The sequence below is a fragment of the Pochonia chlamydosporia genome, chromosome 3 (assembly GCF_001653235.2).
Source record: "Pochonia chlamydosporia 170 chromosome 3, whole genome shotgun sequence".
Lineage (NCBI taxonomy): Eukaryota > Fungi > Ascomycota > Sordariomycetes > Hypocreales > Clavicipitaceae > Pochonia > Pochonia chlamydosporia.
Window position 1 is genome coordinate 1,684,794 of NC_035792.1, and position 22,579 is coordinate 1,707,372.

The following is a 22,579-nucleotide window of genomic DNA, read 5'->3' on the forward strand; positions in this document are numbered from 1 at the left end:
GCTCTCTGTTCGTTGGTGACACGGCATGGGAAGGAACGATGAAGATGCTGCTGCAAAAAAAAGCACGAATAAAAGTCGTCCTCGGCTTGAATCTGTCGATGTGCCGCCGCATTTTGCCGTCTGTGTGTGTCCTCGTGTCCAAGTTTGGCACAATAACTACCGCACATCTTTAATGCCGGGCGCCTCACCTCACAACTCTCACGATGCCACTTCCATAATCCACGTCAAGTCAAGTCAAGTACTCTGTACCTTTTGAGGCGTTCCCCCACCACTACCAACCAGCCATAATACCACCCCAACGCATGTCGCCCCATAAAGAAACATTGGAGTCAACGGTCCACCTCCCATCGTGACCAGTTCTCCATTTCGCCTTGCCACAGCTTGAACCAGCTTTACTCTTAAATTCCTCCTGTGCCTCTCCTTCGTTCCCTGGCCAATCTTCCAGCACCCCTCGTTATTTCTGGCTTCCCTATTTTGTTGCATTTCTCCAGCCCTGAAAGCATACTAGCGACAGTAATATTCCCTTACGTCCTCACGTCAAACTGCCCTGGTGTCATCAAGTCGAAATCACTCTTGTCAAGGGCAGTGGAACAGGAATACGACACATTAGCTCGGCATACCTTCTTTTTCAGCCTAGCATTGTTTCATTTTGTCCATCTTCCACCAATTTGATCGAGAATCGCCTTGAACACGCGCCGAGGTAGATACTGCGCTGACCCGCATATTACCATTCAGAGTCTTGAATGCGACAACCCGAGCAACCTCTAAAACGACACTTTGGCCTTGCAACCACTGGCACCGCCCTCAGCAGTACATTCCACTGTCGTGTATAAGGCGTCTGTCTCTTTGTTTTGGCATTTGATAAAGCGACTTAAAAAACGTTGGACGACGCTCTGCTGGAGGTTCTTGCATCACCTGTCAACTATGAGCGACGACGGCCCTCAGCTAGTGCGACCCATTCCTCGTCGACCTTTCAACCTAAACCTAACGAGCGCGACGCCTCCTGACGACGACCAGACCGATCACGATGAGCCTTCCCAGCCCGCATTTGGCTCCGGCCTTGACTTCTCTAGCCCTCGGTTCTTGAACCCTAACCTAGAACGGTCCGAGTCGACCGCATCGCTCAGCAGACCCCAGTCATTTATGAACCTGACTTCGTCCACCTTGATGGGAATCTATTCCGAGGCAGCTTCGAATAACAGAGACCGATTCTACAATGACAACGACGAGCCGGACACGCCGTGGGGGACTGGCGCTCGCACTCCCATAAGACGGCCCAGCATTGACGAAGCCACCTATGAGCTCATGCGCGACCGATCCCACATCCCGAGGCGAAAGTCATCCTTTGGACCATATGCGCAGATTGAACAGCCCGCGGCCCATTCTGCTGCTGTCTCCATTACGTCCCTCACACTGCGCGGTTCGCTGCTGTTTTTGCTTGGGCTGGGCTATGGCGCGCTTGTCACGCGTCTTCACAATGAGCAAAATCACCTGCCCCCCATTCTAGACGACAGTATTCTCAAACCTGGGAGCAACTGGAAGTATCTTACCTTTTGGGGCATAGCCGGCGTCGGGCTCGGCTCGTTGCTGCCATGGTTCGATGGGCTGTGGGAGGATACATTCGGCAGCGATCCCGACCAAGGTGTAACTGACAAAGAGGCCGGTCCAGGGACCGACTGGGCCTTGGTTATGCGGGCAGTTGGCGCCTTTGTTGGAATCGCATTTGCTATTGTGAGCTCGACACCTGTAACTATTCTTTGGTTTGAACCTGGCTAATAAATGTCTTCACTCAGCGCAAACTAGCATGGGCTTCTACTCTCCAGATATCTGCGACATTGGCGTTGGTAAACCCCCTATTATGGTGGCTCATTGACCGCAGCAAGCCTGGATTCGTTTTGTCCGCCGCGGTTGGTCTGACCGGTTCGATTCTGCTGCTCGGTGTCGACCCCGAGATAATGCCGGCGCCATCGGGCCTCCCTGTTCGTAATTCTTCAAGCAGCTTCGAAAATGATCCCTTCGTATTGGGCGGCTTCGCTCATCAAGAAACCGTTGAAATGGGGGTTTGGATGCTCAGCGTCTTGTTCTGCAGCTGTCTCTGTTTTGGCAATATTGGCCGCAGGCTCACTTGGAACCGATCCAGTGGTAGGTGGGGTGGCGTCCGATGAGGTTTTTGGGCAGACCATGGTGCTGTATCTTTTATTTTTATTTTCTGTTACACAAGGCGGCTATCGTGGCGGTGGGAATGTGTAAATGTCACCCTTATTTTCGGGATTTTGTGTAATGTAGTAGAGGATGTTTCTTCATGATACCCGGAAGGCAGATCGGAGGATAACCAGCAGCTGTACGGGACCTAATGATGCCACATTGATGAAGTAGAAATTTCAATATTGGTCGTCTGTTGAAATTTGCGTGTTTTGCTCTCTCGCAGTGTTGGTCTGTTCTGCTTGAAATTGAATGTCAACTGGAAATGTGCTCTCGAAATAATCTGCTCCATCTCACAGAAGCAACCAACCTGTGAGTTAATTCGTGACCCATGTGCCAAGATCACTGCTCCTGGGTTGGCGAAACGCCAATATCATAGGATCCCAAGCCGCCCTAGCTTGACATATCTAGGTATCATCCTGTGCTCCTCATGTCTCTATTACTGAAAGGCAGCATCGCTGTGGGCAATCTCCGACATTCCGTCACACGCCGGATTCAGGTAGGTGGTAACAATCAATTATCGGAGTAGAAACGATGTCTGCAAGGGATGAACACGAAAAATAAGCTCAGCAGGATTCTCCGTTAATGGAATAGCTGCAATCAAATTGGCTGGCTTTACAACGGGTGTAAAGTTCTTGGCATACATGTGTCGCCGTTGCCTTGGGTCTTGTTGGTATCGACGCTTGCGATTTGTTCGACTGGTGACCTGTCCTTAACTTCGATTACGCATCAGCCGTAGTGTAACGGATAGTAGGGACTTGCTATACCTTCGGAATTCTGGGTAGCTAGCATATTTGGTCGCAGCCACAAACCCAACAGGTCGTTAAGAATATGGAGTTCAGGCTAGCGGCGATGGCAAGAATGACGTCTTATACTGTGATCGCAGCCAGTGGTGTCCATCGCAACTCATCCATCCATCCAACATGAGCTCTTTCAATCCCCGCTGTGGGCCCTCGGTCGTCGGCGACAGCCAGCGCTATTCAGGGTCCAGACTCCAGAATCTGTTGTCGTTGAGAAGAGGCTTGCCAACTTGTGGATGCACGGTGAACGAGCAGTGAAATTGACACAAGTTTGAATGCAAGCGTAAAAGTCAGGAGATGACATTTTGAGGTGTGAGAGAATGAGTAGGAGCCCCCCTTTGACCCAGGTTGAGCTTGCATGCTTCCTGCAGTGGCTCTTGCCGAGTCAAGGTCGGCGACGAAACATATGACGTCTGGTATTCTGATTCGCCCATCCCACCAAGGACATGGACAAAGGGAAGGTGCGAGCTGCCTCATTGTCCAGCTACCTACCTGATACTTCACTAACTTGAGATGCCAGACTCGAGATATAGCAAAGAGACCCGCATATGGTTTAATCCTTGCCCCAAGAATGTGAAGTTTGTAACTGCATCAACGCGAGCCTCTTGGCTGGGCAAAATGTTGGCGTCATGTCATTTCCAAGGGTCCTCGGCTTCAATCAGACACGAGCTGGACCCATAACGGCGATAGCGGGACAACAACGGGGCGCTGCTGGCCCTTGCGTCTCCTTACCATTTCCAGCCAGAGACGTCTCCCATGTATGACGATGTTCTCCCACATTCAGACCACCCATCTACTCTCGTACGTCAACAGTATTCTTACTTCCTTTCATCCCGACCATTTCGATCAGTCTTCCCTTTTTAACCCTCACTAAGACGCTGAGAGACACTCCATCGTAGGAGATATCGTGATTTCACCGCCGTCCAAGTCCGTATCTTGTCTCTATCATCAAGGTTCATTGCAACAGAGGTGTTGGCCCCCATCCTCTCAGAATTACACAACCGCACACGGGCTCCTTTAGCTATATGCCGCACCATCCTTGCAATATTCTCAACTTGCGAGCAACGCTGCCTTTCTCTTTGCAACCGGACTCTACTATTTCTCATCCATCTTTCCAGCGCCGCACTTTAGGCAACTTCTTACGACGGACTTGCTGCGATTTTGGATAAACTCCTCCGAACATCTCCCCCAAAGGCGACCTAAACTGTCACATGGGGCATCAGCTAAAACTGAACAGCTTATGCTTCCGAGGTCGAGCCTATTTCGAACCTTGTTGTCCGGAGACTTTTCTAAGGGCACACGAGATCTGACGGCCATCTTACCACTGTGGCCAAATCTGCCGATATCATTGTCGAGACAGCCAAGAAGCACAGCAGACTCATAGTTGTGGCCAATTGCAAAGCCTTACTGTTTCAACCAAAACAAAGCCTGTCCATGTCGCCTGCGAAGGCTGCATGTGTCGTAGCCTTCACCGTTCATGACACCACAACAGCCTTCACTGGTTGAGACCCGACCTGATGGGCATCTAGAATCTGCGCAGGACGACGAAATGCATGCTAGATCGTTGGAAGCTGCGAATAACGAAGAACATGGCCCTGAGTCGAGCGAGATGCTGCCACAAGACTCCCCACAACAGGCGGATGCCTGTGAAGGACTGTCGGTGTCCCAGGACCAAACACAAGAGGACGAGGACGGACGATACAGCAACCGCGCCCTCGGACCACACCATATTCGTGATATAGTACGCCTCTTTCAGTGTCGCCGCTGCTCGAAACCTTTTAAAAATGCCATGACCCTTCCTTGCGGTCGAAGTATATGCAGAACTTGCATTCCTCAAACCCATGTACGAACAAGTATCACCTATCCGGCAGTTCCCGAGCGAATCGAGGGATTTATCTGCCCATTTGAAGACTGCTCCAAAGAGCATGCTATGGGTGATTGCGGCTTTGATGTCGTTCTTAACAAGGTTGGCGAGCTGATAGAAAAGGAAGTTTCACGTGGTTTAGCAGCCGCTGCGAATTCGAATCTTTCAACCAGTCTCGGATTTAAAGATCCTTGGGATGCCGCTGGACTTCCCTCGATGAGGAATGAAGATTCTTTGCCAAGAACTATGCCGGGTGGTCGACTGGTTGCGACATGGTCTCTCGCAACTGAGGGAGGATTGACAGTCGAAGCGGAGGTAACGTACGCTGACATCCCGTCAGAGGAGCGGCAGGATAACTCGTTGGGCCCTGATGTCAAGGCTCTTAATCTCCTACAATCTACTACTCGTAATGAAGTAGATTGTCAGGTATGCTATGCTCTGTTTCATGATCCATTCACAACTGGCTGCGGGCACACCTTTTGTCGGTCCTGCCTACATCGAACGCTTGACCACTCACGCAGATGCCCCATGTGTCGACGCACGCTGGCTATCAACCCGTTGCTAAACCCCGATCTCTGCCCGTCGAATGAAAGCATCTCAAGGCTGATTGACCTCTTTTGGCCCGATGAGAGGACGGTTCGCGAGCAAACTGTTGCTTCTGATAATGCGGCGCGGCATCAGGATCTCGACTTGCCATTATTTGTGTGCACACTTGCATTCCCTTCAATGCCTACATTCCTCCACATTTTCGAGCCGAGATACCGTCTTATGATTCGACGGGCATTGGAAGGAAACAGAACGTTCGGCATGGTCCTACCCAAGCGGTCTCACAACACCCGCGATCCACATTTCCATGAGTTGGGCACGCTATTGCGGATTATCAACGCCCAGTTTTATCCTGACGGCCGTAGCTTAATCGAAACAGTCGGTCTTACTAGATTTAAGGTCTTACGGCATGGCGAACTGGATGGGTACACGGTGGCGAAGACTGAACGTGTTGATGACGTATCATTGGAAGAGGAAGAGGCCGTCGAGGCCGTCGAAGTTGCTCCAACATCGAACAGTACGACGACCACGGTTGGTCATGATGATGCTGTTGGTGCGGTGAACGCTTCCACAATGGAGGACACATCCGAGACCAAGACAGAAAATGATACACCCCAAACGCAGCCAAACCCAATGACAGTCTCAGACCTGCAAGCAATGTCGACACAGAACCTGATGAGCTACGCAACATCCTTTGTATCGCGTATGCGTGGACAAAGTGTACCTTGGTTGACAGCCCGAATGCTTGGCATTTACGGAGACTGCCCAAGTGACCCAGCCGTCTTCCCTTGGTGGTTCGCTAGCATGCTGCCAGTCAAGGACCTCGAGAAGTACAGGCTATTAGGCACATCTAGTGTTCGCGAGCGGCTAAAGATTTGTTGTGCTTGGATTTTGGAGTGGGAAACGACAAGATGGTAAGTGGTAGCACTGCCTTTTGTTTCTGGTGTGAGCCCCTGTTTCTTTGCGTGTCGTTCCCAGCGCACTATAGCGGACAAGGGCTAAAGAGACTCAGGGCTAATCTAGTTGAGCCGCGGTTAGGTCATTTCACGATTGCACTATTCTCTGAGGATTGATATCATTTGGCGTGTGGCTTTGTATAAGGGGCTGATGACGCAGACTGCATCTATGAGGTTGAACTAATAACTGGGATGGCATGTAGCATACCTTGCATTTTGGCATACACATTTGCATCAACTTTGCGGTCAATTAATAGACATATTGGAATCATTATGAGAACTGAAATGAAAAGTCTACCAATATATTATGAGTCTTTTGTGATTAGTTCATGTCTATAGCTCTGCCATCACGAGTTCCCATCAGCAAAGTCACTCCAACCCATTGCATGCGGCAAACCTGAGCTGCTCGTGACAGATCCCGATTGAATCACTTTTCGAATGCATGCCCCAAGGAAATCACCACGCTTGGTCCACCTTTCCGCCCGTACTCGCCGCCATCGTCGTATCTCCCCACGATGGAGTCTCTGCGGCAGCATCCCAGCCTCCAGGCATAACATTGTTGTGCGCCTCCGCCGGAGGTGGCCCATTATCTTGTTGTCCCGTATCACCCCACTGCCCGCCGTTACTGGCTCCTCCATTTTGCGTGTCTTGATTCTTCCAACCGCCGTTACCAGAATTAGACTGCCCCTGATCAGTCGGCCAGTCACTTCCTCCCCCATTACCGTTATTGTCGTTGTTCCAAGTCGACTCCTGATTGCCCCCAGATTCAAAAGGCTGCGAAGCACTCTGGCCGCCGTTGTTGCTGCCACCCCATGTATTATCCTGAGTCTGATTATTCCATCCGCTTGCGTCTCCCCCGTTCCCATTCCCGTTCCCATTCCCGTTCCCATTTCCGTTGGCGCTCCCGTTTCCCCATTCACTCTGCTGCGGCTGGTTTATCTGTCCCTGGGCATCAGCTTTACCAGCATTAGAGTTTCTGGGGCTTCCATTCGCTGCAGAACGATTACTGCCTGCGTAGTTGCTGAACTGGGACTTGCCCCTTTTCACGAGGTATGGGTTTTCCTTTCCAGGGGGAAACACATTGTTCCCGCCTGCGATATCCTGATCTTTGCTCGAGGGTGCTGCTGCAGGAGGTGCGTTGACCATACTGAATGCTCCCTTGTTTTGGCCGCGATTCTGAGCCCCCGCCTCCATCGTGGGCCATGGTGCAGTGGGAAAGAGAGCTGGATATCCTGGATATCCTACTGGGGCAAATGTGTTCCACGCTGGCATAGCCATGCCCTGTGTAATGGGCACATGCTCCATCCCGGTTTTATCTGTTGCCCTGTCAAAGCCGTGATAATACGGGTTTTGAGTTGGATGGGGCATGCCAATGGGCAGTGGTCGAAGAGACGGATCTCGTTTCGGGTAGAGAGATTGGTGATGATGGCCATACACTGGACCGTGATAGATCCGGACAATGTTGTGTTGAGCGTCGTAGTATGCGTTTGGAAGGGGATCTTCGGGAGTCTCGATAACCCGCTCTGTGTGGATAACTTCTGCGCGCATTGGGGCGATGAGGTTAGGACGGCGAGGGTGAGGACCTGGGAATGGTGTTGGATATCTGCTTTCCTTCTTGGATTCAGTGGCCTTTTCCTTTGGAGAAGTTTTCTTTTCGGCATCCTTCTCCTTTTTTGGCTCCTCCTCCCTTTTGTCAGGCTCCTTTTCGGGCTGTTTCCCCTTGGGCTTCTTGCCGCTTTTTTCGTCGTCTTTTTGCTCACCTTCATTCCTGTTTGCATCTTTACTCCCACCCTTCTTTTTCTTTTCTTGCTGCTTGTTCGGCTTTTTCTTCTGTCCATCCGAATCGTCTGTATCCTTGGCAGACTCATCTAAAGACTCTCCGTCCGAACTGTTCACCTTACTCTCTTCCTTCTCCTTCTCCTTGTCCTTGGTCTTTCCTTTCGTCTTGTCTTTCTTTTGACCTTTAGTACTCTCCTCGTCAGTCGTCACGTCCGTGTCGGAATCGGATGCCTTGCAATTCTTGGAGCCCTTTTTTGCTTCACGCTGTTGTTTCTGCCGGCCGCGAATACACTTGGGACACTTACAAGTCGGATGCGGCTCGGAATCATCATCACTCTCAGAGGGTTTGGGCGCTTCTTTGCCCTTCTCGTTGCTATTCTTACTCTTCTCCTTCTTGGGAGATGCTGAGCCGTCGGCTTTTGAGTCGGTTGATTCAGCCGATATCTCTGCCTCCGAGTCTGCTGGTGTGTCTTCCGACTCGGAGGACGCTGCCTTCTTTAAAGCAGATTTCTTGGGAGTTTCCTCGAAACGGACCTTTTTGACGGCCGCATCTGCTGTGGTTCGTGATTTGGAACGTCTCCCAGAGCGGGGATATGTAATTTTGATGGTATCTTCTTCGGTTTCGTCGTCTGTGAGTACTTCAAGTGTGAGAACGTCTCGCTTCTTGCGGGGTTTCGTGGGGATAGGGCCAAGGGCAGACGAGATGGTTGTGCCGACGACATATTCGCAGAACGAGACGGCCCTCGTTGGCTGCTTCTTCTTTCCCGTCATGATGGATGAGATTATTTAGGACTCCCCATATCACGGGAGTGGGACTAGCATTCGCAGAGTGCTCTGGGCAGAGACGGATTGAGACCAGCCGCCGGAGTGCATGTGCATCGAGATGACAGACCGGATGAACTGTATTAAGAGGGTATGAAATATGATACATTGGGTGGAACGCTGTGAATGGACGAGGAGCTCAATTCCAAGCTGTGATGACACCTGTCTGCCAGGTGGCAAGCATCTGTCGGACCGTCGGCACTTGGACACAGTAGCAACCTCAATCTTGATGGTCAACTTCAATGCCAGCCACTTGACACCTTTATAGCTTCGCTTTTGCTGCCGCCTGGGACTCTTCCCATCGCTGGTTTATCCTCGCATTCCCCCAAAGTCTCCAAAGCGCTGCTGCAAAAGCCAATGGCGGACAGCCCAGCAACACCCACGACCACCACTCAGGACTTCGTTCCTTCATCTTCTTCATAGCTTCATCCAGCTTCACCTCCAACTCCTCCTTGGAGCCATCGTTCCACAAGACCACGCCGTTCCCTTCCCCTCTCTCGATACATCTCTGCGCCTTGACTCTCACATCCGTCTGGCTGCGCACTCTATTCTCGGCATCCTCTCTGCTTAGGTGAGCATCTCTGTCCATCAATCGCTTCATCTGGATCTCCGGATCCGACACTGCGACAACCATGGTAACGCCGCAGAATCTATCCAGCTTGCTTTCGAACAAGAGCGGGATGTCAAGTACTACCGCCCAGTGGCCGCGGAGGTAACAACCCAGAACCATTTTGAACATCTCTTTGCGTACAGCAGGGTGAACAATTCCGTTTAGGACGGCTCGGTCCTTTTGCAGTTGTTCGCCATCACCAAAGACGCGCTTTCCGAGTGCAGGCCGGTTGAGTGGTCTTCCCTTGCCGTTGGGGCCGGTTTCTGGCATGGAATCTGATGGTTCGACTAGGAGATCCGGGGTTGTTGGGCCAAAATACTTGACAATGGCGTTGTAGCCGCTTGTGCCCGGTTCGACCACCTTCCTGGCCAGAACGTCGGCGTCCACAATCGGCAGCTCATATGGCGAGGACTTGAGGAGCGATGAGATGGTTGATTTGCCGGTCGCGATTGACCCGGTTAAACCGATGAGTAGCATCTTCTCTGGTGTTGCGGGCGGTAACACTGGATGGTTGTGAGGTTTGAAGATGCGTTGAATTCGGATGTGAGAGGGATGAGCTTCGGGTGAGTGAATGCGAATGCCGCGGCTCACAGGGCGATGCTGCGTGGGGCAACGGCTCAATGCATCTTAAGTTGCAGTCCAGTGCGCTAGCATTTGCGGTGATGTTTCCGCCATGGGCAAGATTCACCAAAAGGTTCAACATGCAAATAAGGGTAAGAAAAGCCAGGTGGTCCGCTTAAAATAATCTAAATAACTTGATCCATTGACTAACCGAAGTAGTACAGACATTTAACCCATAAAGTTTGGTTCGCCTCAGAATCGGAGCCACCAAGAGCCGCGGTGACATTGCGGGCCGAAGAAACATGTCAAGTTTCAATTGAGAGGTGATATAACGCATACCACCAAACATGGTCCACTTCCATCAGCCGTCATAAGATACCTGACTCTTGCGAAGCTACAATTTTGAACCATCGTAAACTGGATCGCGCCCGATGTTGCAAGACATTGAAAAGCTGCCAGTAGCGGAAGTAGTTCCTGTACCTAACTGACCGGTCTCTACAGTGGACGTATACTACAATACATAGCCTTGACTCATGACCAAAGCCGCGTATGTTCCAATCCAGCCAGCCCGCTCCTATACTAAAACTGATTAACTCCAGCGTATGATGATGCGCTGATCCTGGTGGAAATCCGGTTGCATACATGGGGACATGAAGGTGGAACGATTCTTGACACCCTCTTGTCTTCACTCATGTTCCACATCCGCTGGAAAAGGCTTTGGTAGGAAAGTATCTGTGTCTGATTTTCTTGGCTTGTTCTGTCAGCAGCCCTGTTGTCCGGGTGATGATTCATGGACGAGAGCCATGGAGCGTAGGCAATCGCAGCCCGAGAAAGCAGAAGTGTCGCAACTTAGACAAGATTTACCAGTTAAGCTTGAAGACTTTTGGTCCTCCTGATAACTTCAGTACATCGTGGAGTTTAAAGTAGCTTACCGGCCATTCAGGCCCAGGCTTAGAGCCCAGTTGCTCTCCGAGAGTTGGGTAGCGCACCCTAGAGAGGACGACATGCTCGAACTTTACATGATAGCATTTTCAAGTACCCCGTCTTTGGCCGCCTTCATAATTTGAGGGTGGAGCGGCTCTTGACAGAGCTGTCCGATTCGTTGACATACCAACTTGTGGGTGATGTCAGCTCTGCTTAGCAGCTCCTTCGGTCTGCTTCGTGGTGCGACGCCCAATGTCAAGATTCAAGACACTGCTGTGGTTTATCATGAAGTACCGTTCTTTGGCTTTGAACCCAGGTTCCGATCACAGGAGACCATGCAGCCTGCCGAAGTTGCAGTTATTCCTTTGGGTCCATCAGTTGAGCGGGGCCGTTTCGCTGGCGATGCTGAAGATATCCTTTGCAAGCTCTGCTTGATACAACAAGTTTACTGCTTGTGCCAGCGGAAGACTGACCCGGCTGGTGGTCTCTCTCAACAGTTTATACGCCTCATTCAAAAAGCGCTGACCCATTTCCTGCCGCGAAACCGTCCACAAATCGGCGTCTACTGATGTATACTGCGTGCATTATCAGCCAACACATTATTTTCAGGGAATAATAAAACAGCTTACGCATTGCTGTGCGCATATTGCGTTTACAAGAAGAGGGCTGCAACAACTAGCGGACTTGGGATCACCCAGGTTCATCTCTTCTACAAACTTGTTGTGGTTTACGATGGGCAGAGCCAGAGGTCGCCCATCAATAAAAAACTGAGATATTATTTCCGATACCGCATCGTTTCCAGCAACGGTAGTCCAGGGACGGGCTGGAACCTTGACCGGCAACTTTAATAGGGACGGATCTATTACAAACTGAGAAGGATCAGTACTAAAGGTCTGGGATACCTGCACTCCTACGAAGTCTCCCTCACTCCCAACACTCCCGACGCTGTAGCTCTCAGAAGTCTCGGTGACAAAGTGTTGCAGTGATTCAGCTGGATCCTTGCAAGATTGAAGGCGAGCCATGATGCCTTGTGCCTCTGATTGGGGACGATCTTGGATGTAGCTGAAAAGTCTCCGCAACGTATTAAGTTCCTCTTCAATTGTATTGTATTTCCGCTTAAATGCCGAAGAACGACTTTCTCCAGCGTCGGTTATGTATTCGCACTGCATGCCGTGATGGTCGCAATGCGAACACGATGGCCGTTTCCCATCGCACTTGATAGTCATGGTGTCAGCTACATATTCCGCTCTTGATTTTGATAGGGGGCTACCAAACTCGACATGAAACATCTGCAACGAATACACACCTTGCATTTTTGCCGGCGACATGGCTCGCAAGCCGCGGCCAATTTGGCAGCTCTTTGCGTTGGTCCAGCCCGGCCCCAGCTTGATGCAATATTGCCATCTGTCCCGTCGGCTTGGTCTGGAGTCGGGTCGCTTCTGGGGAGTATGGTTCGATAGCCTTTATCCATGGTGCGAGACTTCGATTAACTGGCGGTGATGCTTTGTAAACGATGGAATTCAGTCTGACCAGACGCAACCCACGATTTGATGTTGCCCTAATAGACTTAGCAGATGCCTGGTGACAATAACTCCTCATGACGTTCCAACACGCCCACTCTAGCCGCTCTACGCCGATCCCTTGTGCCCAAGCTAGCTACTACTTATTTCTCCAGAAAACGGGTGCAAGCCCATTTTATTCCCCCGTAACGTCACCATGATTGGTCTTTGTCGTAAATTACGCACCTCCAAAAATCTTGGGATCCCGCTCTGCTTGCTGACAACCCTGCTTAGACGAGCTTTTTCATGCCGTACCTCGGATTTAATTCCGGTTGACAAATGCGATTCAACTTTTATTCTGAAAGATTCTGGCCTTGGCATTCCTCAGAATACAGAGAACCCCGCTATATTTACTTGCCAAGGATGTCGTTTGGGTGAATGGGATTGGGACCGGGGGATTGACGACACGGAGTGACCTCCGACTATATCGACGAACGTGATTGGCTGTTTCTACGTTTACTCTTTTCTCATAACACATTGGAATTTATCCCTGACATATCATTCGCGTTTTGCTACCCTATGTTTTAATCTACAAGCGCGCTGTCTGGTGGTACTCTGGGGGTGACAGGTCAGTGTGTTGAATGCCCGATGTCGCCATACCATTGTTGCAGCCACATAGTGTCAGGAATAGCTGTGAGGTCCTGTTGAGGCCTCTGTAAGGGAATTCCGATGTCGTTCATAAGTAGCTTACTAGCGTCAAAGTCTGGCATGGATCTTATAGACTCCCGACGAGGGGGGCAAGTGTGTTGTGTCCACCAGGAAGGCATTTCAGGGGTCCAGGTGATAAGCGATTAGTAAGAGCTCTGATTTTAAAGCGCCACAAGATCCGGTATGTGGCATGAGTTGTTCCATTTTACGAAATGAAGACCCGTTTCATAATCCTGCGAGTTCAATTCACTTTAGAACGCGGGAGACTAGACAGAATCTACGGAACTTGTCGAATAAAAATGGCCGCGAGGTCATTTGACCAGCAAAGGGGAGCGCTCCGCTGATACAGAGAGAGAGGTCAAATTATGTTCCATTGACAGAACCCAGCTTGATGATTTCGTTGAGACCGAACCTGCCCGCTGTCGGTATTGTACGCTAGTATCCAGACGGCGCAAACGATGACCATTCACTACGAAGAAAAATGCCATACAAAAAAATAGTCGGCAATGTATTTTGATGAGCGCGTTTCCTCTAATATTCCCTGCTAATCTTTCCATCATTGCAATGTATCTGTGTTTCACACATGCATGTCTAGACAACTAGATGGCCCTTGGTAAATCGCAACGGGCTACATATATCGCACTAACTAGGACTATTGCGGTGAACATGACAAGGAGTTATCTTACCAAATGTACCGCGTACCGTGGTTAACATGTCAAATCACTCACTACAGAGACAGGAGGCTCAGAGGTGAACTAAACCGTCCCGAAAAGAAATATTTACTACCCCAATGAAGGAGCTATTTTTTCCTAAGTTTCTCATTAATCACAAACAAATATAACTATATGCATACCCTCTATGGCCCTGTTATGCCACTCCGGCCGATACGTTTCCCCACATTTTCCCTGTCGGCCCGTATTATGCGACTCGGCAAGCCTATGCAAATATGTTTACAACTCCTCTTCCTTGTCACACTTCTTCACTTCATAGTCGACGGTATCATTCCCCGTTCCCCAAATCTTGGGCTTGAAGTCGAGGTACACGAGCTCATTCTTCTCTGGCTTCCATTCCCCATTCGTGTCTCGGTAGTAGACCATCTCTCCACTTCCGGCATCGCGAACCTCGATGGTTGTGTGGGACAGTGTACCGTCCGTAGACCACTCCAATTTATAGCAAGAGCCCTCCTTAACGGGGAAAGGCTTGGAGCAACGAACGTTTCCGTCACGGTCGATGCATTTCTCGATGGCATAGTCGAGCACGTTTCCTTTGGAGACGGTGTCACCTGCTGAGAGATGTTAGTCAGTCAAAGAAAAATTGCATGTTTTCATTGTTTGAGTGCAAACTGGGGCGGGCGTACTCAATGTGACGCTGGCAATGGCCAAGCCTGCGGTGGCGAGCTTCTGTACGTCGGGGACATACATGGTTCAGAAATCGGTGGTGGACGAAGTTGCTTGAAGTTGGAAGACAATTACGTTGTATTTGGCAGATGAATCAGTCGCGTCTGAGATGATGGAAAAACACAAGTTTGAAGCAAGCGTTTTCAAGAAGAGACTTTGTATGGAGGATAGCTTTAAAAAAAGAAATAAAAAAACAGGAAACGCTTCACCAAAACCGGCCGGCGGCTTGAGCTTATTTGCATCATCGATGACGTTCAGTGATGGAGGTTTTAGTCCGAGTTACAGACCCACTTGACTTTCCTGATTGGGCAAGTGGGGATCGGGGCTTGTAAAGTGAGATCCGGGGCCGCGTTCATGACGATTGCCTTGGGTTTGTGGGAATTTGTTGGGGGACAAGGGACAAGAGGCGCTTGGAGACGCGTAATTATGGTGAATGCATTGTTGAATCATCGAGAATCTCTTGAACCATTGGCATGTGCACCATGTGAAAGTGGGGTACGCATCACCTTCATCACCTTTATATGTAGCTTGTCATTGTTGATGTGTCGTATCTTGGTAAACGAAGCCATGCGGTATGTGATTTAAGTTTATCGTTAACAAGTTCCCATTATACACTATGGATGTAAACTCATTCTCATTCATGACATGAGTAGTTATATGCAGTAGATATGTCGTCTTTTGGGCTCCGACTACCCTTGAGTCGTGCCTTCAACCCCAAACCCCGACCATTGTCCATTAATCGGAGACAAAGGCTAAAAGTTATACCCAATCGGCTACACCTTCCAGCAATGCATCTCGATGATCATGCGTGTAGTGTACCCGACCCGGTTTATGCTTATGCATCATGCAAGTTGCCACACCCCCGCTCATGGAACCCTAAGCTGGCATGTACATGCAAGATTCTAGAATCCGAACATGTTTTCGTCTTCCACGTAACCCCAGTCTACCATTAGTCAGTATACATTCATGCAAGATGCCAATCATCAACTTACCTCTCAGAGCCGGTAGCGCCGCCTTTTGAATCATAGCCGGAGGACCGCAGAGGAACGTAACAGCTTCTTCCGCGGGTTCAAAGAGGCTTTCTCTAATAATATCTGCGTTAATATATCCCTTATACCCGTCCCATTTGTCACTGGGGTGGCTCAAAACATGTGTAATGTGAAGCTGGCCATTGGAATTGCGTTTAAACTCATCCAGCTTTTGTCGTAACAAGATGTCACCCTCACTCTTATTTGCGTCAACAACCCTAATTTGCGTCTTGTCTCCCTTTGTGAGTAGTATCCGCGCCAGGAGGGAGTAGCCAGGTGTAAGACCAGATCCGCCGAGCACAAGGGAGACTTTGTCAAAGTGACGTTCCTTGCCTTCAATGATAAAGTTCCCATTGCCGTTGTAGACGATTTCCCCCGTGGGACCCTTGAGTTCCACTTCTTCGCCAATAGGCATGCAGTCAAGGATATTTGACAAGGCACCGCCAGGTTGATTGTCGTCGGGAAAGTATGTCTTGACTGTGAGTTCAAACGTCCCGTGGCCGTCTTCCGGAGACGTCTCCTTCTTGCCACGCTGGCTATGCCCGTTCTGAAGGTTTGGACAAGGCAAAAGGGGTCGTGTTGGCGTGTAGCTGCGGACTAGCATTCTATCTTGTAGGTGAAAGCCAATTTGGACGTGTTGGCAGGTACCTAATCCCAACACATGGCTATTATCGGGCAAACGGAACGTGTAGCTTCTTGTGTCTCGGGAGAGTTGCTTTCTATTGACCAATGTCACCGGAATCCATCTGTGCTTTTGGAGTGCGATTTTCTCTTTTTGCAGTTGAGAGCTCGCCGCATCTTTAGCTGACGATTCTGCATTCATCTTGATGTAGTTAGCCGCCTTCTCAGTGACGACACCAAGAGCACATTCTATGAAACAAATTAGCTTATGTCTGGAGTTTAACACTGTGGGTAGACAAACCTTTAAGCTTCTGGTAGGCATAGTCATCATGAATACTGGCAAATTCATCACTCGTCTCCTTATGAACCTTTCCTGCGTGGCCCAAAATAGCAGCCGCACCACCTGGATGCCACTCCAGAACACTCGTTGCATCATAAATCTTGCCATCGACGACTATCCAACAGTCATCTTGCTTATCATGCTTCTCAATTTCCTCGCGGGTGAACTGCTTCTGAGGCGCGCCGGCTTCCTGGCGGACTTTGGCTATAGTATTCTCAACACTTGGCTTCATCCATCCGCCATCTCCGGTACCCGGCTCTGTAGGGTGTCTGAATAATATGGCGGGTTCCCCTGAATCGTCCTCGTATGTAATTTCCGGGCGTACAACATACCAACAATTATTCATCATGCCCATTATATTCCAATTGGCGTCTCTGGGCTGCGTGTTTTTGAAGACGTTGAAACAGCGAACGGTGATGCTGTCCGCCCTCAGCAAGTGAGATATTTCAACGTCGACGAACCAATGCACCCAGGCCCAAAACTTGTTGCCGTGGCGGATGGGATGGTCGGAAAAGCGACGGATGCAGTATAGCCACGTTTTACCGTTGTCCAAGGACACTTCTACTCGTTGAATCTGGTGGCCGCCGCCGTCATATGCAAAGCCCTCTATTCGATAGCTGTTACCTTTCTTAGCCTTTGCCAGTGGTATAGTTTCTCCCTGTGCTGGCTTGACAATGACTGAGTTGAGGTTTTGCTCGTTGCAGGCCGTGTCGGGATGCTTGAAGAGAGTTTCAGCAAAGGGTCCGTCCTTCTCTGTGACAAAAGAGGGAAGAACTCGGTTGTCCCAGATGTGGTAATGTGAGTCGTTTTCCTTGTCACTGATCCATATTCGCTTCAGCCACTTGACACATCTGCCTCCAACATATCCGGGGATAATGAGGCGAACGGGATATCCGTGGTCCGGGGGAAGAGGAACGTCGTTCATGTTGTAGGCTAGAATAACGTCGTTTTGCGGATCCATCGCGTATTCGTACGGGATACATGTCGAGTACTTGCCGTCGCTGAGATCATCTGCGCCTTCGAAGTTGACCCAATGCCGCTTATCATGCGATAGAATTTCCGGCACGCCAGCTGAGCGGAGGACATCGCGGAGTAAGGGACCTTTCCAATAGGCACAGCTAACGCCGCCGGGCCCCCAACCGAACCCTTTGCTCTTCTTGATCATGTTTAGTTCCTTTCTCCTATTACCGTCGCATGCTAATAGGACGGGGATGTTGATACAGGTAAAGGAAGTCAGGTCTTTCATATTGATCTTGGTTACCCGCCCATTGTATTCGATGTCAAGCTCGTGGTATTCCCAGAGTAGTCTGGGGACGGAACCGTGGTTTCGGACATAGTGAAGTTCGTTGGGAGTGATGAGTCCAGCATCAAAGAGGTGATCTAGTTGAGGCTCGGCATTTACTGGGTGCTTTCCCGTGAGTCGAATAAGATGGGACGATCGCGGCACCCAATTATCTGGGCTGAACTGGTCTTGCTCATCTATTGATAGCTCCGTCTGTTTTGGCTTTTGGGGAGAATGTTTGCGGCCGTCGTTTTCCTTTAAGCTGAAAATATAGTCCTTCTCGTACTCCAGGGCCCGAAGAAGCGCCAGTTCCTGCGCGGTGTACTTTTCCGAAAGGTCGTCCTTTTCTGTATTGTTGTCCCCTTTGCCGTCTTTTGTCGGTTTCTCTGATGCGTACGCATCGTGATGTTTCCCAGTGTCCTCATCACGCCTCCATTCGTGCTCGGTTTGCGACGGTTTCTCTATTTTCTCTCCTGAGCCTTGAGAATGGTCCTCATTGGTTTGCTTCTGCTTTTGATCTTGGTCGTGTTTGACATTTATTGGCCATTTCTGACCGTGCTTGACCCAATCTTCAGTTGTTTCTAGAACGTATCGCCAGCCAAGAGACTTATTTTCTGGGTGTCTGAGATGGAAATCCTGGTGGTACTGTCAGCTGCGATGTAGACAAGTTAAACAGTGGGAGATCTAGACATTAATGGCATACCTCTTGACTTTGAATGACGTCCCGAAAGTTGACCAGCTTGCCGGATTCTACGTCCAACTGTAGCTTCTTCCTCTCCTTCAGAGCGTCTTCAATTTCCTGACTATAGTCCTCATGCTTGTGGGTAATTCCAGGCAAGCGATTGCTCTTATTCCTATACCCAACGCGATGTTCATGGCCGGTGCTCCAATTGGGCTCATTGGCGATTTGTTCGGCTGTCGAACCAGGGTGGTCTTGGACCTTGACAGCCCAGCGTTTGGAGGCTCCCATGATGGATTGTCTTCTGAGTTTACGATAGTGTATTTGCATCGATAAATTGAACCATCGTCGTTCCAGGGAACTCCTAGTATTATGGTCAAACACCATGGGAATCACCTAATGGTGACGTCAATCGTAAAGCTGACCATCCATAGTGGCGCCGAATGAAGTTTAAACTTCGCGCCGGATAGTGCAAGCTAGTGTCGCTTCTCCTGGTTGGCGTGCCGTATTCCCGGCACAACCGATGGGACGGCGTGAGGATTCGGAACCGCGAATGGAAGCTCAGTTTATACAGCGAGGCGGAATTGGAGAGTTTGTGAGTTCGGTAGATGAGAATGTGGCTAAAACAACACAATGGCGATACATTGCGTAGGTAGCTCCCGCCCAGAACAATGAAACAGTGCGATTCTCAAGTTGGCTCACATGATCATGGTGATTAAATCTCTCATTTTAAGCAGTCAAAATTGTGACAGTCTGGGAGTTTGGGGTTGTTGGAGTTTACCTAGGTCGATGACATGCCATTGCAACGAGGTGTCATTATACAACCTCGGCAATAGTATGTTAAGAGTTTGAGTAAACATGAAGCTGTTGAGCAATATCCGTATGCAAAACATGGCGTTCCACGCTGGCTCAAGGCATTGGCTCGACAAGTTAGCTATCCATGGAGCAAGTCGTGTAAACTGCTCCGGTCGTTGTGTGTTGGCTGGTGTAATCGCGCGCCGGTAACGTCATGAAAATTAAATGAAACTGTCAAATCGGCCGAAATGAGCAGAAGATGTATTGAGTCTCAGAAATATCCCGGTTAGAGGCTGTCAATTGGTGGCTGCACATGACTTTGTGATGCTGTCTCGGAGTCACGCCTTAGTTGGTTGTTGGTGGCTTCGTTTCTAGTTTACCAAATTACGCTCTGGCTTCGGTACGCTTAAAAAAAAGGAAAACTGGCTTGTGATGAGCATGTAATAACATGTGGCTGTTCCGGACAGAAAGGTCCAGCACTACGCCCATCGACGTCACATTTACGAGTTGAAGCACCACGCAGTATCACGAGCGTCACCGTTACAAGACTGCACGTCACCACTCGTCCACCGATTGCAAATGGCCAACATTTCATTGGCTGCGTATACTTGCATGAAAGGTATGGTTAATTACTTCGTTCTGAACTCGACGAGTATATAATGACGAGTTTAGTCCTCTGCATATAACCAGGATGCCATTGTTGTTTGGAAATACTATGCTTAGTCTACGCACCATTCCGTTCAACCTCACCAGGTGTAACAATATCCATACTACATTGTTAATTAGTCGTTCTATTCGACACTCCGCAGCCATGTCGACCATATCTCAGGCAATTATCGACGACCACCGGGAGTTGGAACAATACTACAATGAAGTAGTCAACAATGCAAACAATCATGATCACCAGCAACGCTTCGGGAACCAGTTTATTTGGGAACTTGCTAGACACTCAGTTGGTGAGGAGCTTGTCCTCTATCCAGCCATGGAAAGACACCTCGGGGCAGAGGGCAAAGAAATGGCCGACTCTGACCGGAAGGAGCATCATTCAGTATGTACCGCCGAACTTCCAAACGATTTCCCACTTAGTGTATCAATGGCTCATGTAACGTCGAATACAGGTCAAACAGATGCTCAAAGAGTTTCAAGAGATGAGTGCCTCTGACTCAAACTACATCAATCAGTTGAAGAAGATATGGGGTCCACTCTCAGAACACATCAAGGAAGAAGAAGAACGGGATTTGCCTGCTCTTGAAAAGAAGCTCCAGTCTGCAGAAGGAGAGTCTGAATCTATGGCAAAGTCATTTGAGAGGACCAAGCTTTTTGTGCCTTCTCGCAGCCATCCTAGTGCTGGGGAGCATCCTCCATTTGAGACGGCAATGGGGTTACTTGCGGCGCCGATTGACAAGGTCGCTGATTTGTTCCGCAAGTTCCCGGACAAAGAGAAGCTGTGAAGTAGGAGAAGAGAATAATTTTAGGATGTTAAGCTCCTTCTATTGGTGTAATTAGTTTCCTCGTGTATTGTTTGTATAGTTAGGCATAAGATGAGGAAGTCTAGCAAGCTTGTTTACAAAGCCACTGTCGTGACCTGTCAACACTATTCATAGAACCCCATTCGTACGATGAGATACAGCGACCCAACACAAGATGGATGTTATTAAAATACCTCATCTATTCTGAAGCATCTGCTGGCTTCTTCTTCGAAGGTACGACTGGTCCCATCTCGCTAATACCTCTTGTGCCATGAAGCCCTTCTTCGTCCTTGCGACTAGCAGTCGACTTTCCGCTCACCGTACTCTTCATAGAGTTTAACCACCCAGACCTCTCTGGTGAACTAGATTTTGTCTCTGGTGTCGTGTTGGTTTTGTTCTGGCAACAGTATTAGCTCTCAAACCTGTGAAGTTCATACTCTATCCTGACTTACAGGGTTTTTCTCAGTCTGATCATCGCCAGAACTACCCTTGGAGTTTGATCCCGTAAAAGGGAGCTGTGTTCTACGCGCGCTCGAACCTCCCGCTCCCTCACCACCGCCAATTTGGCCAGAAGGCAATTTGTCCCTCGATTCCGCAGTCGTGACCTGACGTCCTGGATCTCCATCCCCTGCGCCAGGTCGACCTCCTCTCTCCATGCCCCCGGCCATTTTATTTCCTCCGATTCCTGCGCCGCCGAGGCCGAGATCACGCTTTTGCTGGGCGATGTTCCTGTTATCTTGGTTGTTGGTGTTATTTCTTCGCGTAGCGTAGACGGTTGCACCGATGAGACCTGCGCCGGCGGCAGCTGTCATCATGACCTTTTCTCGAGACATTTTGAAACTGCAAAATTCGGTGAGGATGGCTTCTGTTGGGAATTTCATTCGGGAGTTGGTATTGAAAGGTTAGGCATTGCGAACCGCAGGGTCTTTTTTATTTAAAGAATGGATTTTGCAAAATGAAAGACGTAAGAATGGCATGCTCCGAAGCTGATGTGGGTTTTGGTGATGAAAGAATGCAGTGGTGATATCACGGTGACGCACTGGATGTCCACATTGCGACGAGAGCGTAGAGGTGAGTTACAGAGTTGCTAGTTAGTTTTATGGAATCTTGTCTCTCATCTCGAATGAATCAAAAAAGGTTTTCTCATTCAAGAAGTAGTTGCAATAGACAACTGAGAGTCATGCCGAACATGCTTGGGGCTACACATGGTTGTCGCGCAATTGACAGCAAGAGCCGTGCAACAAACCCGGCAACACAATGTACAGACTCTCTTGAAGCTTATAATTTACCTTATGTCAATGCAACCTTTGGCAATCAGTCATCTGTATTTTAATTCACCCAGGTAGCCGAGTCTCAAAACCAGACTTTGCCCCAGATGTTTAGTTGCTTACTGCGCGCCAGGAACGCAGGAAACTACTGAATATTGGCTCAATTATTCCCGGCCCTCTCCAGCCTGTCGATCCTGAAGCTACCGGCACATGGCTTCGCTCTCCGCCCTGAGAGGTTGCACCGACGGGTAGCTCGGCACGAAATAACGTCTCTTGTCAAGGTCAAGGTCAACAGTCCGGTTTCCTGACCGAGATGCTATGCTTGGAAGCAGTCGAAACCGATTGGACATGTTTCTTTCACTTCAAATTGAGGCTTGCAGATATCGCTTGTACCATGTCATATTCGACAGGTTCATGACAGCAATTGCA

General features: G+C 49.5%; 9 protein-coding genes across 9 annotated transcripts; 3 read left to right on the plus strand and 6 right to left on the minus strand.

Moving 5' to 3' along the window:
* Positions 1-924: 924 nt before the first annotated feature.
* Positions 925-2,165, plus strand: VFPPC_13623 (INSIG domain-containing protein; the record flags this gene model as incomplete). The annotated part of the gene is made up of 2 exons (XM_018291398.1): positions 925-1,731; positions 1,794-2,165. The coding sequence occupies 2 exons, from the start codon at positions 925-927 to the stop codon at positions 2,163-2,165; spliced, it is 1,179 nt and encodes a 392-aa protein (XP_018144964.1).
* Positions 2,166-4,479: 2,314 nt separating this feature from the next.
* VFPPC_04402 (S16 family peptidase) lies at positions 4,480-6,330 on the plus strand (the record flags this gene model as incomplete). Its single annotated transcript, XM_018283762.1, has 1 exon — positions 4,480-6,330. The coding sequence occupies one exon, from the start codon at positions 4,480-4,482 to the stop codon at positions 6,328-6,330; it is 1,851 nt and encodes a 616-aa protein (XP_018144965.1).
* A 494-nt stretch (positions 6,331-6,824) lies between these two features.
* VFPPC_13624 (hypothetical protein) lies at positions 6,825-8,918 on the minus strand (the record flags this gene model as incomplete). Its single annotated transcript, XM_018291399.1, has 1 exon — positions 6,825-8,918. The coding sequence occupies one exon, from the start codon at positions 8,916-8,918 to the stop codon at positions 6,825-6,827; it is 2,094 nt and encodes a 697-aa protein (XP_018144966.1).
* Positions 8,919-9,231: 313 nt separating this feature from the next.
* Positions 9,232-10,056, minus strand: VFPPC_13625 (dephospho-CoA kinase; the record flags this gene model as incomplete). Its single annotated transcript, XM_018291400.1, has 1 exon — positions 9,232-10,056. The coding sequence occupies one exon, from the start codon at positions 10,054-10,056 to the stop codon at positions 9,232-9,234; it is 825 nt and encodes a 274-aa protein (XP_018144967.1).
* Positions 10,057-11,438: 1,382 nt separating this feature from the next.
* Positions 11,439-12,663, minus strand: VFPPC_17734 (hypothetical protein; the record flags this gene model as incomplete). The annotated part of the gene is made up of 3 exons (XM_022429423.1): positions 11,439-11,629; positions 11,696-12,278; positions 12,376-12,663. 3 exons carry the CDS (start codon positions 12,661-12,663, stop codon positions 11,439-11,441), a joined length of 1,062 nt encoding a protein of 353 aa, XP_022285539.1.
* Positions 12,664-14,221: 1,558 nt separating this feature from the next.
* On the minus strand, positions 14,222-14,692 carry VFPPC_15785 (hypothetical protein; the record flags this gene model as incomplete). Its single annotated transcript, XM_018293538.1, has 2 exons — positions 14,222-14,553; positions 14,629-14,692. The coding sequence occupies 2 exons, from the start codon at positions 14,690-14,692 to the stop codon at positions 14,222-14,224; spliced, it is 396 nt and encodes a 131-aa protein (XP_018144968.1).
* An 878-nt stretch (positions 14,693-15,570) lies between these two features.
* Positions 15,571-18,909, minus strand: VFPPC_04406 (nitrate reductase; the record flags this gene model as incomplete). Its single annotated transcript, XM_018283763.1, has 4 exons — positions 15,571-15,611; positions 15,661-16,566; positions 16,619-18,575; positions 18,643-18,909. 4 exons carry the CDS (start codon positions 18,907-18,909, stop codon positions 15,571-15,573), a joined length of 3,171 nt encoding a protein of 1,056 aa, XP_018144969.1.
* A 1,315-nt stretch (positions 18,910-20,224) lies between these two features.
* Positions 20,225-20,864, plus strand: VFPPC_04407 (HHE domain-containing protein; the record flags this gene model as incomplete). Its single annotated transcript, XM_018283764.1, has 2 exons — positions 20,225-20,461; positions 20,532-20,864. The coding sequence occupies 2 exons, from the start codon at positions 20,225-20,227 to the stop codon at positions 20,862-20,864; spliced, it is 570 nt and encodes a 189-aa protein (XP_018144970.1).
* A 217-nt stretch (positions 20,865-21,081) lies between these two features.
* On the minus strand, positions 21,082-21,715 carry VFPPC_15786 (hypothetical protein; the record flags this gene model as incomplete). The annotated part of the gene is made up of 2 exons (XM_018293539.1): positions 21,082-21,279; positions 21,335-21,715. 2 exons carry the CDS (start codon positions 21,713-21,715, stop codon positions 21,082-21,084), a joined length of 579 nt encoding a protein of 192 aa, XP_018144971.1.
* Between the last annotated feature and the right edge of the window lie 864 nt (positions 21,716-22,579).